This window comes from Schistocerca americana, chromosome 1, assembly GCF_021461395.2.
Source record: "Schistocerca americana isolate TAMUIC-IGC-003095 chromosome 1, iqSchAmer2.1, whole genome shotgun sequence".
Lineage (NCBI taxonomy): Eukaryota > Metazoa > Arthropoda > Insecta > Orthoptera > Acrididae > Schistocerca > Schistocerca americana.
The window spans coordinates 481,708,206-481,730,230 of record NC_060119.1 but is presented as its reverse complement, the minus strand read 5'-3'; the positions used below and the strand labels follow the sequence as shown (position 1 = coordinate 481,730,230).

The following is a 22,025-nucleotide window of genomic DNA, read 5'->3' as shown; positions in this document are numbered from 1 at the left end:
TTCAGAAATTTGAAATTTTTTACTTCACAAAAAGAAAAAAATGAAACCTGGTATTATGACTACAATATAAATAAATCACAACTGGATCATTTGACTTATACAAATACCTATATGTACCAATTTGTAGGGATATGAAATGGAATTATCACACAGGCTCAGTCATAGGTAATGTAGGTCACAGACTTCAGTTCATTGGCAGGAAATTGGAAAAATGCAATCGGCCTACAAACGAGATTACTTACAAAACACTCGTATAGCCCATCATAGAATATTGCTCCAGTGTATGGGACACACACACACACACACACACACACACACATGCGCATGTGCGCACATGCTCACACACACACACACACACACACACACTAAATAGATGTTGAACATATGTAAAGAAGGGTAGCAATTATGGTCACAAGTTTGTTTGCCCTTTGGAGAGCTTTACAGAGATGATAAAAAAATACCTAAACTGGCAGACTACCCACAGAAACCTACTTAAAAAGTTTCAAGAACCTGCCTTAAGTGAACCATCTAGGAATATTCTGCAAACACCAATGTAGCTCTCATGTAAGGACTGCAAAGACTAGATTATACCAATTGCAAAGGTATTTAAGCAATCATTCTTCCAGTGTTCATTATGTAAATAGAACTGTAAGAAACACTAATAAGTTGTACAGCAGTAAGTACCCTCTAACATTTACTTCAGTGGTTTGTCATGTACAGATGGAGATGTAAATGTTGACCTCACAAGGCAGTTCAGTTGAAGAGAACCAGCAGTCAAGTACGTTGGACAGATAAATACATGTACAAGGAAGGCAAAGCAACTTTGGGTGACAGAAGAAATACTGCAATCGTTCAGTGAAAGGACATACAAAAATGTTCAGGAAAGAGAAGGATAATGCAACTAAGTTACTTAGGAATAAAATCAGTAGGATGTGCAGGAAAGGTAAAAATAAAATGATTACAAGAAAAATATGTAGAACAAAATCATCTGGCAAAGATGATAAGTGTGTCTTTCATTGAAATGTCATGGAATTTCAATGCAGCTACCAGGATGAAAACCTGACAAGATATCATCAACAGTATACGCCAGGAAAGTCTACAGTCACCGAAGTCCACATTCAGTGAAAAGATATAACAACTTTCAGTGAAATTAAAAGCAAGAATTTCAACATTAAGAATGCAAAAGGAATGCAGAATGAATTTTTGCAGAGGATAGAGCAGTTGGTGGAAAGAGTACACTGAAGTCTGCTGCAAAGAGAAGGAAATGTCTCCTGATGTGATAAAAGAAGAATTGGGTATCGATTTGGAAGAAATAGGAAATTCATTACTAAAGTTGGAGTTTGACAGAGCTTTGAAAGACTTGCTAACAAACAAAGCAGTAGGGATAGAGAACATTCCTTCTGACTTTACAACATTATTGGGGAATCAGCCTGAAATGATCATTCATAAGTTTGTGTAGAATCTGTGCTATTGTAGTTATGCCATCAGATTATCAGAAGAATAGGCTCCACGCAAACCTGAAGATATCAAAGGCAGATAAATATGAGAACTATTGTACACTCAGCTGAACAACTTGTGCCTCCAAGATACTGACATGAATAATGTACAGAAGACTGGAAAAAGGAATCTGTTAGGTGACAATCAGTTTAGTTTTTGTAAAGCTAAAGGCACCAGAGAAACATTTCTGATGTTACACTTGTTTTCATTTTGGAGCATGTGGAAACGAAACCAGCTAAATTCAAAATCGGCGCAGTTCACAGATTTATTTAGTTATATATATATGTATATAAGCTCACTTCTGATAATTCCTGTGTGTCTGAGTAAAATCACATACATCAGATAAAAAGCCTCAAAAACTTGGGGTCCAAAAACTTGACGTGAAATTAAAATTCATGTTGATTGTATCAAAACTTGGGCAACACCAGGCATAATGCAGTCCCTCTGTATGTGCTGTTCTCATATAGGGGATAAGTTAGTTGCACTTTGTAAGCAACTGGAAGTCGCTCTGACTACAATCAAATCAATGGATGTGTTGGGGGTACCGAGAATCATGTACCAAAAGCACCTCAAGTATTATCACTGCTGTAGGTACTGTCTCTCCTACAGAATACAGGATCTGTCACAACTTGTTGCTTGACTGTGGATGATGTCCGTAATAAGCTTAGGCGTCTTGTACAAGAAAGGCAGGACCAGGGAGAACTCAGGATATTACATGCCAGTGGGGGCCATTCCGGCTTGGTATTGGCTGGAGCCTTCTGATATCACGATGAGACTGCACAGAACAGTGCAGCAGTGTAATTATATGATAAGTGTGTCTCACCACAGTTGCTGTGGGTTGTTATTCATTTTACTTTCAGTTTGGTTCAGAACACAGTTGAACAAATGAAATCAAGTGGCATGACAAATGTATTACACATTAGGACTAAATAAATGATATTTAAGATAAAAATAACTCACTTGTAAGATGAAGAAGCAGATATTAATGTAACCTGTTCCACATTTCAATTACCGTTTACCGCATAAAGACACAATCCATAGCTGTTTCCTCCATGTGGCACATTTCTTCACAGTTACCAGCTTTGCTTCTTGATTCAGATACATAATTTTTAGTAATGACCTTACATGAAAGGCTATAACTGTGTCATACGTCTCAGGAAACTTTTGTTTCAAAATAAAACTCAGACACTTTGACATTTTTCTGTTTGCTCACTCCATTTACAAGAAAAGCCAAATTCTTCTTTGAAAAGTAAAGACAACCATGAGACAGGATTGATATTCAGTCTGCATTATGTTTTCCTACATCACTTCTTGCTGCTGAAAAACCTAACTATTTAACAATGTTTTGACATTTACGTACAATGTAGCCTGCAGTGTATTTCACCACATTTGGAAAAACATCCAAGATTACAGAGTCGTCACACACTGTTACCATATCTGTAAATAAATTTTCTTCAACATACTTGGCTTCTGGGCTTTCTGGCGATTCATCAACAACATTTATTCAGAGCTCACTTACAAAGAAGCATAGGGATGCAGAATTTGAATCAATGTCACATTGAGAAGACACTGTGTTTAATTCTGCAGGAACTGATGGGGTTTCCATAGAACAAAGATTTTATTGATGTAATATAACCTCTTTGGGGGGAAAAAAAACAAAAATCTGTCTCTGTCTCTAATTAGAATTGCTGAAAAAATGTCTAGGAACTCTTTAGAGTATTCTCCTGGATTGTGAGGTTCATTCCAAATCCACTACACAGAGATGAAGTTGAACATCCATGTTTTGGAACTCTTTAGAGTTCAAGATATTGCCAAAGAGTTCAGTAAAATTACTTTCAGTGTCTTTGATAAGAACATACTTCAAGGCCAGAGCTGTTCATCATGGAAATAGGCATGCTACCATTTTGCCTTGCTCATCCAGTTGCATTTAAGTGTAGTTCGATAATGTGGTAGTTATCATTAGTAAACCTTTTTATGTTTAAAAAGTTCCTGTATAGCTGCCTATCCAGTCTGCATTTAAATTTCTTTGTCCATTTTTGGAGTGTTGCCCTACATGACAAAGGAGTTCTTCCCTTTCACAAATAGGAATAGGATTTTGGCATTAAAGTTCTTAAAGTCAAGTTCAGTTGCCAGTTGTACTATAGTCTTGCCCTGAAATACACTCCTGGAAATGGAAAAAAGAACACATTGACACCGGTGTGTCAGACCCACCATACTTGCTCCGCACACTGCGAGAGGGCTGTACAAGCAATGATCACACGCACGGCACAGCGGACACACCAGGAACCGCGGTGTTGGCCGTCGAATGGCGCTAGCTGCGCAGCATTTGTGCACCGCCGCCGTCAGTGTCAGCCAGTTTGCCGTGGCATACGGAGCTCCATCGCAGTCTTTAACACTGGTAGCATGCCACGACAGCGTGGACGAGAACCGTATGTGCAGTTGACGGACTTTGAGCGAGGGCGTATAGTGGGTATGCGGGAGGCCGGGTGGATGTACCGCCGAATTGCTCAACACGTGGGGCGTGAGGTCTCCACAGTACATCGATGTTGTCGCCAGTGGTCGGCGGAAGGTGCACGTGCCCGTCGACCTGGGACCGGACCGCAGCGACGCACGGATGCACGCCAAGACCGTAGGATCCTACGCAGTGCCGTAGGGGACCGCACCGCCACTTCCCAGCAAATTAGGGACACTGTTGCTCCTGGGGTATCGGTGAGGACCATTCGCAACCGTCTCCATGAAGCTGGGCTATGGTCCCGCACACCGTTAGGCCGTCTTCCGCTCACGTCCCAACATCGTGCAGCCCGCCTCCAGTGGTGTCGCGACAGGCGTGAATGGAGGGACGAATGGAGACGTGTCGTCTTCAGCGATGAGAGTCGCTTCTGCCTTGGTGCCAATGATGGTCGTATGCGTGTTTGGCGCCGTGCAGGTGAGCGCCACAATCAGGACTGCATACGACCGAGGCACACAGGGCCAACACCCGGCATCATGGTGTGGGGAGCGATCTCCTACACTGGCCGTACACCACTGGTGATCGTCGAGGGGACACTGAATAGTGCACGGTACATCCAAACCGTCATCGAACCCATCGTTCTACCATTCCTAGACCGGCAAGGGAACTTGCTGTTCCAATAGGACAATGCACGTCCGCATGTATCCCGTGGCACCCAACGTGCTCTAGAAGGTGTAAGTCAACTACCCTGGCCAGCAAGATCTCCGGATCTGTCCCCCATTGAGCATGTTTGGGACTGGATGAAGCGTCGTCTCACGCGGTCTGCACGTCCAGCACGAACGCTGGTCCAACTGAGGCGCCAGGTGGAAATGGCATGGCAAGCCATCGCTGAAGACGACACGTCTCCATTCGTCCCTCCATTCACGCCTGTCGCGACACCACTGGAGGCGGGCTGCACGATGTTGGGGCGTGAGCGGAAGACGGCCTAACGGTGTGCGGGACCGTAGCCCAGCTTCATGGAGACGGTTGCGAATGGTCCTCGCCGATACCCCAGGAGCAACAGTGTCCCTAATTTGCTGGGAAGTGGCGGTGCGGTCCCCTACGGCACTGCGTAGAATCCTACGGTCTTGGCGTGCATCCGTGCGTCGCTGCGGTCCGGTCCCAGGTTGACGGGCACGTGCATCTTCCGCCGACCACTGGCGACAACATTGATGTACTGTGGAGACCTCACGCCCCACATGTTGAGCAATTCGGCGGTACGTCCACCCGGCCTCCCGCATGCCCACTATACGCCCTCGTTCAAAGTCCGTCAACTGCACATACGGTTCACGTCCACGCTGTCGCGGCATGCTACCAGTGTTAAAGACTGCGATGGAGCTCCGTATGCCACGGCAAACAGGAACGGCCAGTGTCGGTTGGTCGCAGTCAGTGTGCTCCCTGCCGCCGTTGGATAAGCAGCTGCAGCAGCAAGTGATATACTCCTAGCTCACTCATTTGTTACATAGTTTAATTCTTAATTTCTTTGCGTGTTTTTGGTACTTGCATTGTTTAATTCATAAATTTCGGGCGTATTATAGTATTTGAGAGTTGTAGCATCGCGTTTTAGCACCTGAATAGTGTAAATTCGTGAAGTCGTTTGTCTACTGTTTTGTTTTGAACGGGCAGTGTCGGTTGGTCGCAGTCCGTGTGCTCCCTGCCGCCGTTGGTTAAGCAGCTGCAGCAGCAAGTCGTATACTCCTAGCTCACTCATTTGTTACATAGTTTAATTCTTAATTTCTTTGCGTGTTTTTGGTACTTGCATTGTTTAATTCATAAATTTCGGGCGTATTTTAGTATTTGAGAGTGTAGCATCGTGTTTTAGTACCTGAATAGTGTAATTTCGCTTAGTCTCCTTCCGCCGCCGAGCAGTGTCAGCAGTGCGCAAGTAGCAGCATTACTGCATTTACTAGGCAATCTTGTATTTTAATAACCGTTTAAATTTTGTCGATTTGTTTGCGCTCTCTGTAGATTAGTTCAGACGTTCTTCGTACAACAGTTTTTAGCATGGATAGGGACTGCAACTGCTGTGTTCGGATGCAGGCTGAGTTGGCATCCCTTCGCTCCCAGCTTCAGGCAGTGTTGGCTTCGGTCACACAGCTTGAGGCTGTTGCCAATGGGCATCACTGTAGGGGTCCGGATGGGGGTTTGTCGGGGACGGCCAGCTCGTCCCACGCATCCCCTGATCGGACTACGACTGTGGTTGCCCGGGATACTGCCCGCATTGAGGCTGATCCCTCACCTGTGGTAGAGTGGAAGGTCGTTTCAAGGTGTGGCAGGGGGCGAAAGACATTCCGGAGGGCTGAACGGAAAGCCTCTCCAGTTTGTCTGACGAACCGGTTTCAGGCTCTGTCTCAGGCTGATACTGATCTTCGGCCTGACATGGCTGCTTGTCCTGTTCCAGAGGTTGCCCCTCAGTCTGCAAGATCCGGGCAGTCGCAGAGGGTGGGCTTACTGTTAGTTGGGAGCTCCAACGTCAGGCGCGTAATGGGGCCCCTTAGGGAAATGGCAGCAAGAGAGGGGAAGAAAACCAATGTGCACTCCGTGTGCATACCGGGGGGAGTCATTCCAGATGTGGAAAGGGTCCTTCCGGATGCCATGAAGGGTACAGGGTGCACCCATCTGCGGGTGGTCGCTCATGTCGGCACCAATGATGTGTGTCGCTATGGATCGGAGGAAATCCTCTCTGGCTTCCGGCGGCTATCTGATTTGGTGAAGACTGCCAGTCTCGCTAGCGGGATGAAAGCAGAGCTCACCATCTGCAGCATCGTCGACAGGACTGACTGCGGACCTTTGGTACAGAGCTGAGTGGAGGGTCTGAATCAGAGGCTGAGACGGTTCTGCGACCGTGTGGGCTGCAGATTCCTCGACTTGCGCCATAGGGTGGTGGGGTTTCGGGTTCCGCTGGATAGGTCAGGAGTCCACTACACGCAACAAGCGGCTACACGGGTAGCAGGGGTTGTGTGGCGTGGGCTGGGCGGTTTTTTAGGTTAGATGACCTTGGGCAAGTACAGAAAGGGCAACAGCCTCAACGGGTGTGGGGCAAAGTCAGGACATGCGGGGACCAAGCAGCAATCGGTATTGTAATTGTCAACTGTCGAAGCTGCGTTGGTAAAGTACCGGAACTTCAAGCGCTGATAGAAAGCACCGAAGCTGAAATCGTTATAGGTACAGAAAGCTGGCTTAAGCCAGAGATAAATTCTGCCGAAATTTTTACAAAGGTACAGACGGTGTTTAGAAAGGATAGATTGCATGCAACCGGTGGTGGAGTGTTCGTCGCTGTTAGTAGTAGTTTATCCTGTAGTGAAGTAGAAGTGGATAGTTCCTGTGAATTATTATGGGTGGAGGTTACACTAAGCAACCGAACTAGGTTAATAATTGGCTCCTTTTACCGACCTCCCGACTCAGCAGCATTAGTGGCAGAACAACTGAGAGAAAATTTGGAATACATTTCACATACATTTTCTCAGCATGTTATAGTCTTAGGTGGAGATTTCAATTTACCAGATATAGACTGGGACACTCAGATGTTTAGGACGGGTGGTAGGGACAGAGCATCGAGTGACATTATACTGAATGCACTATCCGAAAATTACCTCGAGCAATTAAACAGAGAACCGACTCGTGGAGATAACTTCTTGGACCTACTGATAACAAACAGACCCGAACTTTTCGACTCCGTATGTACAGAACAGGGAATCAGTGATCATAAGGCCGTTGCAGCATCCCTGAATATGGAAGTTAATAGGAATATAAAAAAAGGGAGGAAGGTTTATCTGTTTAGCAAGAGTAATAGAAGGCAGATTTCAGACTACCTAACAGATCAAAACGAAAATTTCTGTTCCGACACTGACAATGTTGAGTGTTTATGGAAAAAGTTCAAGGCAATCGTAAAATGCGTTTTAGACAGGTACGTGCCGAGTAAAACTGTGAGGGACGGGAAAAACCCACGGTGGTACAACAACAAAGTTAGGAAACTACTGCGAAAGCAAAGAGAGCTCCACTCCAAGTTTAAATGCAGCCAAAACCTCTCGGACAAACAGAAGCTAAACGATGTCAAAGTTAGCGTAAGGAGGGCTATGCGTGAAGCGTTCATTGAATTCGAAAGTAAAATTCTATGTACCGACTTGACAGAAAATCCTAGGAAGTTCTGGTCTTACGTTAAATCAGTAAGTGGCTCGAAACAGCATATCCAGACACTACGGGATGATGATGGCATTGAAACAGAGGATGACACGCGTAAAGCTGAAATACTAAACACCTTTTTCCAAAGCTGTTTCACAGAGGAAGACCGCACTGCAGTTCCTTCTCTAAATCCTCGCACAAACGAAAAAATGGCTGACATCGAAATAAGTGTCCAAGGAATAGAAAAGCAACTGGAATCACTCAATAGAGGAAAGTCCACTGGACCTGACGGGATACCAATTCGATTCTACACAGAGTACGCGAAAGAACTTGCCCCCCTTCTAACAGCCGTGTACTGCAAGTCTCTAGAAGAACGGAGGGTTCCAAATGATTGGAAAAGAGCACAGATAGTCCCAGTCTTCAAGAAGGGTCGTCGAGCAGATGCGCAAAACTATAGACCTATATCTCTTACGTCGATCTCTTGTAGAATTTTAGAACATGTTTTTTGCTCGCGTATCATGTCATTTCTCGAAACCCAGAATCTACTATGTAGGAATCAACATGGATTCCGGAAACAGCGATCGTGTGAGACCCAACTCGCCTTATTTGTTCATGAGACCCAGAAAATATTAGATACAGGCTCCCAGGTAGATGCTATTTTCCTTGACTTCCGGAAGGCGTTCGATACAGTTCCGCACTGTCGCCTGATAAATAAAGTAAGAGCCTACGGAATATCAGACCAGCTGTGTGGCTGGATTGAAGAGTTTTTAGCAAACAGAACACAGCATGTTGTTATCAATGGAGAGACGTCTACAGACGTTAAAGTAACCTCTGGCGTGCCACAGGGGAGTGTTATGGGACCATTGCTTTTCACAATATATATAAATGACTTAGTAGATAGTGTCGGAAGTTCCATGCGGCTTTTCGCGGATGATGCTGTAGTATACAGAGAAGTTGCTGCATTAGAAAATTGTAGCGAAATACAGGAAGATCTGCAGCGGATAGGCACTTGGTGCAGGGAGTGGCAACTGACCCTTAACATAGACAAATGTAATGTATTGCGAATACATAGAAAGAAGGACCCTTTATTGTATGATTATATGATAGCGGAACAAACACTGGTAGCAGTTACTTCTGTAAAATATCTGGGAGTATGCGTACGGAACGATTTGAAGTGCAATGATCATATAAAATTAATTGTTGGTAAGGCGGGTACCAGGTTGAGATTCATTGGGAGAGTGCTTAGAAAATGTAGTCCATCAACAAAGGAGGTGGCTTACAAAACACTCGTTCGACCTATACTGAGTATTGCTCATCAGTGTGGGATTCGTACCAGGTCGGGTTGACGGAGGAGATAGAGAAGATCCAAAGAAGAGCGGCGCGTTTCGTCACCGGGTTATTTGGTAACCGTGATAGCGTTACGGAGATGTTTAATAAACTCAAGTGGCAGACTCTGCAAGAGAGGCGCTCTGCATTGCGGTGTAGCTTGCTCGCCAGGTTTCGAGAGGGTGCGTTTCTGGATGAGGTATCGAATATATTGCTTCCCCCTACTTATACCTCCCGAGGAGATCACGAATGTAAAATTAGAGAGATTAGAGCGCGCACGGAGACTTTCAGACAGTCGTTCTTCCCGCGAACCATATGCGACTGGAACAGGAAAGGGAGGTAATGACAGTGGCACGTAAAGTGCCCTCCGCCACACACAGTTGGGTGGCTTGCGGAGTATCAATGTAGATGTAGATGTAGAAACTGGCTGACACTGACGGCGGCGGTGCACAAATGCTGCGCAGCTAGCGCCATTCGACGGCCAACACCGCGGTTCCTGGTGTGTCCGCTGTGCCGTGCGTGTGATCATTGCTTGTACAGCCCTCTCGCAGTGTCCGGAGCAAGTATGGTGGGTCTGACACACCGGTGTCAATGTGTTCTTTTTTCCATTTCCAGGAGTGTACATGACCTCTTTGAGGACATCCACATCGAAACTTTTAACAGTGACAATGAGCTAGAAACAGTGGCTACCAAAATACAAAGGCCATCTAAAACAAGTAGAAATATTTATTAGTTCATTAAACTATATAAAGAAGCAACAGTTTCATACCTCTATGAGAAACTCGAAACTTTTAGCTCAGGACACGAGCATGTAGAGGAACTATCACTCAAGTTTGAAAGAATAGTTTTCCTTGCACTGGATAGATACGTACCTGATATAGCAGTTTATAATGGGAGAGATCCTCCTTGGTATACAATAATTGTAAAGAAGCTTCTAAAGAAAAGTAAATTATTGCACAATTGGTGTAAAACAAAGGATAGGACTATAGATAGAGATGCTGAATGAAATGCATTCAGCTGTCAAGAGAGCAATGCATGAAAACTTCAGTGACTGCTGTAGCAGAGTATTGTCTAATTATCTTTCTTAAAACCCAAATAAATTCTCATGATATGCAAAGGCTGTTAGTGGCATTAAAGTTAGTGTCCAGTCATTCACAGTTGAGACAGGAACTGAAATCTGAAGGTAGCAGATCAAAGCAGAAATGCTTAGCTCCGTTTTCAAATGTTTCTTAACAAAGGAGAACCCAGATGCATTGCTCCAATTTAATTCCTGTACCTCTGGAACGATGAGTGAAATAGATATTACAGTCAGTTACATTGAGATGCAACTGAAACCATTTAAATAGAACATAACCCCAGGGCCCACTGAAATCCCTGTCATATTCCATACCCTATTAGTGGCCCAGAGAACAGAGTTCCAGGGTACAAATAAAAACACAGCAGAGGAAGTACTAACCTGACTACAGCAGATGTTGAATGTGACTACCATTCATCTCATGGCACATTTTCTGGTGTGTGGGCATGATTCAGAATGTTCTCAGAATTTTTCAAAACAGATCCTGTCTGACACTATTTTTGGACTAAGCCTTCATGGCATTGGGTTGGTTGAGTTGTCTGGGGGAAGAGACCAAACAGCTAGCTCATTGGTCTCAATGGATTAGGGAAGGACAGGGAATGAAGTCAGCCATGCCCTTTCAAAGGAACCATCCTGGCATTTGTCTGGAGCGATTTAGGGAAATCACGGAAAACCTAAATCAGGAATGCCAGACACGGATTGAATATTGTCCTCCCGAATGCGAGTCCAGTGTGCTAACCACTACGCCACCTCCCTCGGTCTTCATGGCATTGTTTGCTGGCACTTTGAACCATTAAATTTCTCAGCAAACAAATGACCACACCATTTGCTCAACTTTGTTATCATGTAACTTTCCACAATGAACACCTGCTGTTCCACTGTGAATACCATCAGCTTCTTTGTACTGCACCACTCACACTGACACGGCCTGCACTGCACTCTGAACCAGTGTGGATCACATGGCAGATGTACAAATGGTGTACATGTCACAGGTTGTGGTTATATGCATACATTCACATCCAGTCGTATCCATTCATCCAGGCCACTTTTATTTGCCTCACCCTGTATCTGCTACCATAGGTCCCTCCAACAAAAAACTGTGTCCAGATTCTGGTAGAAAGTGCAGATCTGTCTAGAAGAAGTGTAGCAGAAATGATCCACAAAACTACTATCCAGTATTCTTGGCATTTATGTGTTGTAGAATCTTAGAACATATCCTGAGGTCAAACATAAGGTGGTATCTCGAATAGAGTGACTTCCTCCATAGATTTCAAAGTGAAACCCAACTTGCACTTCTCTCTCATACCATCCTGAAAACCATTGATTGAGGCAGTCCAGTAGATGCAGTATTTCTTGATTTCCAAAAATCATTTGACTCAGTGCCACATCTACACTTATCAAAAGTGCAGTCATATATGGTATCCAGTAAATTTTTTCACTGGCTTCAGCAGTTTTTTTATAGGGAAGATGCAGCAAGTTATCTTGCAAGGAGGGTCTCCAACAGACGTATAAATAACTTCAGATGTGCCCCAGGAAGGAGTATTGGGACCCTTGCTGTACATGTTGTATATTAATGACTTGCAAACAATATTAATTGTAACATAGACTTTTGAACATGGCACATTTATCTATAATGAAATACTGCCCAAAAGAAGGTGCACAAATATTGAGTCAGATCTTCTTCAAAGTGGTGCAAAGATTGGCATCTTGCTTTAAAAGTTCAGAAATGTAAAAGTGTGCACTTCAGAAAACATAAAACCATAGTATCCTATGACTATAGTACCAAGGAGTCACAGTTGGAATTGGTCAACTCATCTAAATACCTGGATGCAACACTTTGTTGGGATATGAAGTTGAATGATCATGTAGGTTCAGTCATAGATATAGCAGGTGGCAGACTTCAGTTTATTTGTAGAATTGTACACAGTTTACAAAAAGCATTGGTTGCAAATCATTTGTGCAACCCATCACAGAATATTGCTCAAGTGTGTGCAACACATACCAAATAGTACTAACAGACAATATTGAACACAGACAGTGAAGGGTGGTACACATGGTCACAGGTTTGTTTTACCTGTGGGAGTGTGTCACAGAGATGTTGAAAGAACTGAACTAGCAAACTCATGAAGAAAAATCTAAGCTGTCATGAGAAAACCTACTTACTAAGTCTGAAGAACCAGCTTTAAGTGATAAATCTAGGAATTTACTTCCCAAGCTCCTTATATGAGTGGAGCAGAAAAAAGCCCTAATAACCAGTACAATGAGACATATTTTCTGCATGCACATCACGGTGGTTCGCAGAGTATACGAGGAATCAAGATACCTGTATTGGATGTTGCCCTAGAAAAAGTGTTAATAGATCATAAAAGGGTGCCGGATGTTCCAAATTCTCAGAAAAATATATGAGAGTTGTACCAAAAGTAAGGTTCCTATATTTTTTACAAATAGAAAACATTGTTTATTGTTATTAATTTATACATCAATGAAAAGCTTACACTTTTGTCTATTTTTCAACATAGTCTCCATTTTTTGACACACTTTTGAAGTCGGGGCTCAAGCTTTTGTATTCCTAAGTCGAAGAAGTCTCCTGCCAATCCGTTGAGAAAGGGTGTGACCTCTGCTCAGACTTCATAGTCGCTCTTGAAGCGTTTGCCACCTAAGTGTTCCTTTAGCTTGGGGAAGAGGTGATAATCGCTGGGGGCTAAGTCCGGGCTGTACAGGGGATGGGGCATAACAGTCCACCCAGATTTCTTCAAAAGCTCCTGTGTTTGACGAGCAACATGGGGTCAAGCATTGTTGTGAAGAAGCACTACTCCCTCTGTCAATCGTCCCCTCTGGTGATTCTAGATTGCACGCTGGAGTTTGGTCAATGTTTCACAATATCTGTCTGAGTTTATTGTCGTTCCAGGGTGCATAAAATCGATGAGGAATACCTGCTTCTGATCCCAAAACACAATCGCCATAACCTTTCCTACTGACTGCATTTGTTTGAATTTTTTTTGTGGCGGTGAACCGGAGTGACACCACTGACGAGATTGTTGTTTTGTTTCAGGGGTGTAATGAAACACTCATGTTTCATCTCTTGTGACGATAGAGTCCAACTACTTCTTTTTGTTGCCTCCCCCCTCACACTTTTGAAGAAACCTACGAGCACAGTCAAGGCGTTGCTCGTTGTGTCCATCACTCAGCACCCGGGAGACCCAACGAGCATACATTTTGCGATAACCAAATGTTTCTGTTATTTGTTCAATTGTGCCATGGGAAGCTTCAGGAATGCATTCAGCAAGTTCACGGACAGTGACTCTCCAATTTTTGAACAGCTCACTGTTGATCTTCTGGACAATCACATCCGATACCGGCAGTCTTCCACTCTGTTCTTCATCGTGAACTTCCATGCGACCCTCAGCAAAAGCCCTGCACCAACTGCAGATGTACTGAATGAATGTGCACTCTTTACCATAAACCTCAGTCAGTTGCTGATGACTCTTCATGGGCAGTAACTTCCTTGCATGGAGAAACCGTATTACTGCTTGAATCTTGCACTTGGCAGGAGCAGCGATCAACACTTCAGTCTTTGACGGCTGCCAAGCCGACACTGAACAATGTAGCGAATCATGGATGGGCGGGCTTGAGAGTGGGGGAACCACTGCGCATGCCACTGTTGTCAGATTTAGCCTAGCACCTTCCCTCGAGGCTGCAGCTCATTGGGAACCTTACATTTGGTACAACCCTCATATACACACTATAGAAAAAAAACGAGTGATATACAAGAATCAAGAGGGAACAATAAGAATGGAAGAGAAAGTGAAAAGTACAGTATTAGGATTAGAAAGGTCAGAAGTCAGGGACACAGTCTTTCTACCATACTGTTCAACCCTTACACTGAATTAGCAGTGATGTAAATAAAAGAGTAATTCATTAGTGGGATAGGTTCAGGGTGAAAGGCTATCAATGAGAAGATTCACTGATGACATTGCTATCCTCACTTTTAAAGAATAATTGCAGTACCTTTTGAGTGAAATGAACAGTCTAATGGTCACAGAGCAGATCAAGTGTAAAACTAAGGTAAAATGAAAGTAATGAGGAGGAGTAGAAACAAGGATACTAATAAAATTACCATGTGGTTCCCAGTTTTGGTGTTACATACATTGAATTGTGCCTGACAGACAACACAAGGAGGACATAAGCAGAGCATGGACAATGAGGAGATTCCTCACTAAAACAAGTTGACTTGTACCTAATGTATGTATTAACTGAAGAAAGAAATTTTTAAGAATGTAGTTCTCTAGCACAGCATTGTATGTAAACTAATCATGGCCTGTGGGAAGACTAGACCAGAAGAGAATTGAAGCATTTGAGGTGTTGTGCTATAGGGGCATGCTGAAAAGATCGGGTCCTGGGAATTGATGGGGAAATGAGTATGTAGAAAATGCTGACTAGAAGAAAGGCCAGGTTAATAATATGTATTTGAGACGCCCAGCAATAACTTACATGCTGCTGGATGGAGTTGTAGAGGAATAAACTGTAGGGTAATACAGAGATTGGGAAATATTCAGTGAATAATTGTAAGTGCTCCTCTGTGGTGAAGACGTTGGTCCAGGAGAATGATGTATAGTGAGCCACATTAAAACTAGTCAGGACACTGATGGGGAAAAAACAATGTTCCATGAGTCTTCACTCTGTCATAAAATCAAAAACCATGCTCTACACACACAGAACACAAAATTCCAAGAACAAAGCAAAGTCAATTTGAAGCATTATTAGGCATTAAACAAAGTTACTTGTATAGTAAATGATATTCAACTCCCTGATGACAGTGGCAGTGAGACAGATAATCTTAAAGATCAAATTACTGGCCTATGAATACAAAGAATTCTTGCCAATATTAACTGAAGATACAGGGATAAAAATGCACCATAGAATCATATCCATGAAACTCAACTGGACAGACATTGCATACTTCAGAACCAGACATCAGTTTTGCTAAATAAACTGTGAAAAGCATCACAAAAATCATTATGTCACTGCATCAATTGCAATCAGGCAATGAGTCAAGGCCTATTTCCTGAAAGAATGAATGAGTGATGTGATATCCATTTATAAAATTTAACACAGGAAAGTGACTTTAAATATCGACCCATCTCCTCCATGGAATCTTATAAAAAATTGAGGAAGTAGTTTGTAACAAAATGTTCAACTGCCTTTCATACAGTTAGCTTCCATAAACTTTCTCTACAGTACTACTTCATAAATTCAAATGTGGTAGAACTGAGCAAGAAAAATTACTCTGTCAGCATTTTTTGCAATTGTTCCAATGCTTTAAGTTGTGTGGATCCTAAAATTGTACTAGAAAACCCAGAATGGTATGGCATTAAACCCATTTCATGTTGCTTGGTGTGGTTGTGTGGTTCTTTCCTTGTCTACAACTTCTCTCCCATTGCAACCCCCCCCCCCCCCCCTCCCACACACACACACACACACATACTTGATTGACTGTCTGAAACCCATCACAAGAAAGGGCTCAAGAACTCTTGAGGTTGCTTGAGCGTGTCTTCGTAGCATCCTGAGTGAGATGGCGCTGTTTTGCGCAGTTGTTATAGCATGTGATATCAGCAAAAACAGTCCCTTTGTTACCAGCAGGCAGCACAGTCCTAGTGACCAAGAGACCGGAAAAAATTGTTAAGTTTGCTGATTACAGAAACATAATGACAAAGAACCCATACGCATCCACACCAGGCACAGCCAGGAGCTTACAACTCAGAACTGGTTCACAGCAAACGGTTTAAACTTTAATTTTACAAAGGCTTATATTATGCCATTCAAAACAAAGGAAAAAGACTTACAGGTGACAGAACTAGAGACCATTGGGGACATACTGTATGAGGCTTCATGTGTGAAGATCCTAGACATGCAGATGACATAAAATGTGGTAGCACCAGCATGTTGATAACTTGACGACCACAAATACTCAGTTCTGTCTGCTTTACACTTAGAAATCTCTTTAATTGTGTTGATCTGCAGACCAGATTTTTAGGATTCTTTGTCAACAGCATTATATGGCATAATCTTCTGGAATAATATAGCTAAGATCAAAAAAAGTATTTATTCTACTGAAGGGTGGAGTGAGAATATCATGTATAGCTGACAAACAATCATTTTGCAAATGCCTCTTCAGTGATTTTGTGTGCTAATACATGTACTCTCTAATGTTATTTATGACTAATAATAAGAGTGAAATCATGTGCAATGCACAACTGCAATACTAGAAATGTATTAAACGCACTGAAATGAAATGAATGGATTAATGGGGACGAAGTCAGAACAACATAAGGACATGAAATGATATCAGTGTTAATTATTCAGATATGATGAATATACTGTTTAGTTAAATTGTAGTGGCAATTGACAATCATGCCTAACTTGGACTCAGAATGTAATTTCTTGCGTACTGCAAGCAATCACCTTAACATTTAAGCTATCTGAGTATGACTCCAGGTCTGACTTGGATGTTCATTGGCCTTGGTGTTTCCACTTATGATTTCTGAACATTTAGGCTTACACTTCCATGAGGGATATAAATATTTGAAATTAATTATACAAACGAAACTGATGGATCAGTGGGAATGAAATCAATGAAGATGCAATGTTATGACCCTCGTAGCAGGGTAAGCCATTGTTCTGCACTGTCTTTAATACTAAAGTGGGGGTGTTTCCAAATAACCCATCGGAGAACCTATGGAAGTAGTATTCAGATCTCATAGGGGGGAACATTAGTCAGAATAAAACTTAGAGGCAGGCCTGGAGATGTGCGTAGAGGAAGTGTGTGTATGTAGTCCCATGACTAAGGTGATTACATATAATAATTAGGAAATATGGGTTCAAACCCCAATCAGGCACAAATTTACCAACGTCACAACAGATTCACAATACAAGAAGCAAAAGTAATTTCTTTATAGTCTCTGCATTCCCACATAGGTTTCGAAAGGGAGTTTTGTATTGTGCTGCACAAGTCTATAATAGGTTGCCATTAGGAATTGGACAGGAAATTGAAACTTCCCAGATATTCTGAAGGAAAGTAAAAGAGTACCTCATTACAAAGACAGTTGCTACCCACTCACATTATTTATCAGAGAAATTGGATTTATAGATGCAAATGCTACTTATCTTTATCATTTGGATTAATCAGATTCTACTTTGCCAGTATATAGACAGCTGACAGTGTTTACTGTGACAGTGTTTACTGTGTGTGTGTGTGTGTGTGTGTGTGTGTGTACACACTATATTTATTCACTATAAGATGGTTTTTTCCCCCAAATTTGTCATGTGAAAATTTAATTCTGACGTAAATATATTCACATAGAATGCAAAATGCAGTGCAATAAATGAAATGTAAGATTCAACAACAGCAATAAAACAGAACTGTTGATTTTTAAGGTTGGTAACTAGTAATGAAACATACCATTAGCCAGAAATGGTAGCACTAGAAAGGCTAGGGGTAGCATATTGTTGTGATTCACTTTGCTTAGTGCTGTAAGAATGGTAAGTCATAGTGCTTGATAATAGAAGTAAATCACAGCGTTTACCCTGTTGAACATCGTGGATCTAAGAGTCTGCAGTTCACAAATGGTTCACGCAGAGTACATGACATTAATTTTAAGTTAATGGTTATTCACAGAGCAGTGGCTACCATCAGCTGTGCAGGAGGAAGACAGTTTGATGACACAAAAGTGAATGTCCATAAATGGCATCAGATAAAGAATAACAAATTAGATCACCATTTCTACATGCCGAACTTCCAGGAGACTAAATCAGGAAAGAATTCATGAAGGTTGTTCAGTAAGCACCAGCATAACACAATTATTTGAATGAAGTCACTGGAGACATAGAGGAAATTTTCAACTTCATGCATCTCTGAATTCAAAGCAACTATGACCTGCTACATGACGATGATGAAAATGGTGAGGCTTATGCTACGATGCAGAACAACACCAGGTTGTGATATCCCATGGCCTTTGGCAAAAACTACTTGAGTATCAACATCATATAGTCTACCTAATAAAACATTATGACTGTTTACAATAGGTTGATGTTAATATTTTTAGGCAGAGCTTAAGATACTTTACATCAATAAAACATTTTGTCTATTTGATTACTCGCAATATTGTAAAAATAAAATTCTGTCAAGGAGCCTCTTCAAAAACAGGGGCCATGTTATATCCAGGGTCATTTTATAGTGAAGTATGGAACGGTATTTTGTCCCACTATAAATTCTTGCAAAATATTAATTCACATCATTATCATATTAGAATGCTCTGAATATTTTTCATTTGGGTTTCTGTATGGGTATCTTGTCAACTGAGAAACCAACTCCCACAGATATGCTCAACCAAATTTGCTTCTCCAAATTGATTTCTGATTCTTTTAATTACACTTATGCTCTGGAATGACTGGAACTATTTCACCCACACTTGGTATGAATATGACTTTCTAATTGGGAAAAAACTAGTGCAGGGCTTAAATATCCTTAGCTCCCCTAAGGGTATGGATGTTGGTATCAAATTCATAAGTTTTAGAATCACTGTGCAGATGGGTGACAGTTGTGATGACGATGATGATGATAATGACTACCTATAGGAATAGTGTTGGGGATGGGCATGGAAAGCTGACAACTAGTAAACATAATTTAAAATAGAATGAAGGCTTTCATAACTGGATTACATAGCTGCTCAGAAACCTTTCAGGATTTGAGGTCATGGTCCACAAGAGACAGAAGAGCTTCTTGGACCGCAACCTCACATCCTGAAAGGTTTACCAGCAGCTATAATTTAAAATAACCAATATTTGTGTCAAAGTGTAGTTGCATGTGTTCTGCAAGTACAAACTTTTGTTGTTATGTACAGCTCAGTGTTCTGTTTTGATATGGTGCAAATATATCACTTTCCATGACAATTTTCCTGCAAAAAAGATTTCAAATAAAATGTTTTGCAGTCTTTAGTTTCTTAAGAGAGTTCTTGTAATTTTGCTTGACTATTTACTGTTGTGTGTTGAGTGATGCTTATATTTCAGCTATTAAAATTCAGTTATGGTGAATTTGTGAACAGTAACACTTAATTATTTGTGTTTTTGTTCCTTCTGCATGTATAAAACATAAGAATTTTATTTAATCATAATATATTATTTCAGCAGAAAATGAGTTACCTCACCTCCTGCAGGAACTTATGGTGGAGTATGAACCACGGGTCATATGTTCAGCTTTCATTGCACTCTCAGGCTATAGTGACAATGGACTTTATTCCGAAAAAGATACCATCTCCAATTTAAGGCATCAGGTAACTCTGATAATAATGTTGGACTACAGTTTTTATTTATGTTCTTGAATTCTAATGTCTTGTTTTGTTGTAGGTATTCACTGATAAAAAAATAGTTCCACTATTTGAAGTAAATCAGAGTCTTAACAGTTATGCGTGGGACTTCTATAATCATGGTATACAGGAAGCCATCATAAGGGACAATTTAATGAGACATGGTGATGATTTCAATTATCTGAGAGATTTTATGTTAGTTCTGTTAGCAGTGAACACAAGTCTGCAGGATTTTGATGATATTGATGAAAACAGTGCAATTATAAAAACTTTTGGAATAATTGCAGAAACTTTCAGAGAGAAATTTGATAAAGCATACAATATTATACGGGACTGATTGTTAGGGAATTATAGTACAAAATTTGGAGTATGTGCCTTAAAGATCATGTTGACCTTGCAAAATGTAATCTACGTTTTAATTCAGATGGTGACTGTTGTGACTGTGCACACAGGAGTCATAGACACTGTTATTTCAAAATAATGATTTTATGAAAATATACTATTTTTTTAATCCAAGTTTTTATTGTGGTTTAAGAGGTTAATAGTGGATCACAACATTATAACATTAACACAATCAGCAGGTTATTAAGTTTGATCTTATAAATTTTTTGGGTAGGGAGAATTACGGGCAAACCAAGTATCTTGTTTTTAATGTAAAAAATGGGTTTAGGAAAAAATCAATAAATACAACTCATTTTTATATATGAAGTATTAATGATGTGTTTTATGAATAAAAATAACTTTTGTATTATCCTTCTTTTAACTTGTTTCATATACAAAGTGATGAATATGGAGAATCTGAATGTGAAGTACCAATGTAACAAGTGCCTTGTGTTTAATGTAAAAATGGATTTTAGAAAAAAAAAAAAATATACACAACTCATTTTTATTTATGGAGTAGTAACGCTCTGTTTTATGAATAAAAGTGCCTTTTGTGTTAACCTTCATTTAATTTTCTCATGTGTAGTATCTGTAATTTGTCACAGGTATAGGTCAGTTACTAGCTCAGCACTTGAACCAGACAAGTGCCACAGATTAAGATATGTTGGAAGAGACAGAAATAGCAACTGGATAACACAGTTGAGAAACTTTACATGCAATTTTGAGGACTGTGACCTTTTTTTTTGGGGGGGGGGGGGGGGGGGGTTGAAATTTAGTCTTCTTGAAATGTCATTTTAACGTAGCATGCTGAGGATGTTAGTTTAATTGTTAAATCCATCAGCACTGTTATTGAAAAGCGTTTTTCAGCAACAGCACTAAAACTGAGTTGAGCACTGTATTATGTATGATCTAGTATATTCTGCCTGTTTTCTTAACTGATTGATAAGTCCAGAGAGACAAAATAAGCTTGTCTTTCACATTATTGAATACTGAATACTTAGGGAAACATTACAAAAAGTCACTTAGGAAGCTTGTGGTTATCACGAAGATACTGACAACAGCTACATAGAACTAAATAAAGAAAGCAGGTTATATGGAAGATGACCGTGGCATACACTGGGTGAGATGAAGTGATATCAGCAGAATGTGTTCATAAATACCAAAGCTGCTATTGGAGTAGTATGACTTAAGAAAGATAAAATTGTGCCATACTGAATTGTCTTCCACTGTGTACTGGATCAGTGGTGATGAAGTAAATGCAGGTAATTTAGAAATCTCCAGGTATGAGACCAGTGGTCCTGCAACCTTGAGTTTCCAGACTTGGCTAAGTAACTTCGCTGGCATGGTCTCTGCTCTTACTCCTACTGTCTCCACATCGATGGAAATTGTAGGTTTTAGTGTGTTGTGGGTAGGGCTGGTAATGCCTAAAAGTTGACTCCGGTAATGGTAGTGTAGGTTCTTCAGGACACCATGTTAGTAGCTGCTTTTGGTGGCATGTGACATCACTACCAACTGCCTTAATGGTGAGTAGCTTCTGGCCTCTATAGTACTAGCTGTCAACCACAGGGAGCATTTGTAGGTGTAGTATTAAACTGCCAAGTCTACTTTGAAGAGGAACATTGTTGTTATTACGGGGTTGCTGTTGCAGGTTGTAGGCCAAAGACAGTGTACCAGCGTCTGGCGCCTACAGTGAAAATCTCAGCTCTTCAGAGCTGCTGTTGGTTGGGGTGAGGTAGATACACTTATAAATGGGATGAGGATGTGTTCGAAACCA

The 22,025-nt window shown here is 41.4% G+C and overlaps 1 protein-coding gene across 2 annotated transcripts in view; it reads left to right on the top strand.

Annotated features, from left to right (window-relative positions):
• Positions 1–20,757, top strand: part of LOC124604303 (probable ATP-dependent RNA helicase DDX60) — a 243,057-nt gene extending 222,300 nt beyond the window's left edge. For both annotated transcript variants that reach the window (XM_047136467.1, XM_047136466.1), the window contains exons 7-8: positions 19,692–19,837; positions 19,911–20,757. In XM_047136467.1, coding sequence (XP_046992423.1) covers positions 19,692–19,837; positions 19,911–20,207 — 443 coding nt within the window. In that variant the 3' untranslated portion in view covers positions 20,208–20,757. The remainder of the gene's footprint in view (positions 1–19,691; positions 19,838–19,910) is intronic.
• Positions 20,758–22,025: the final 1,268 nt, after the last annotated feature.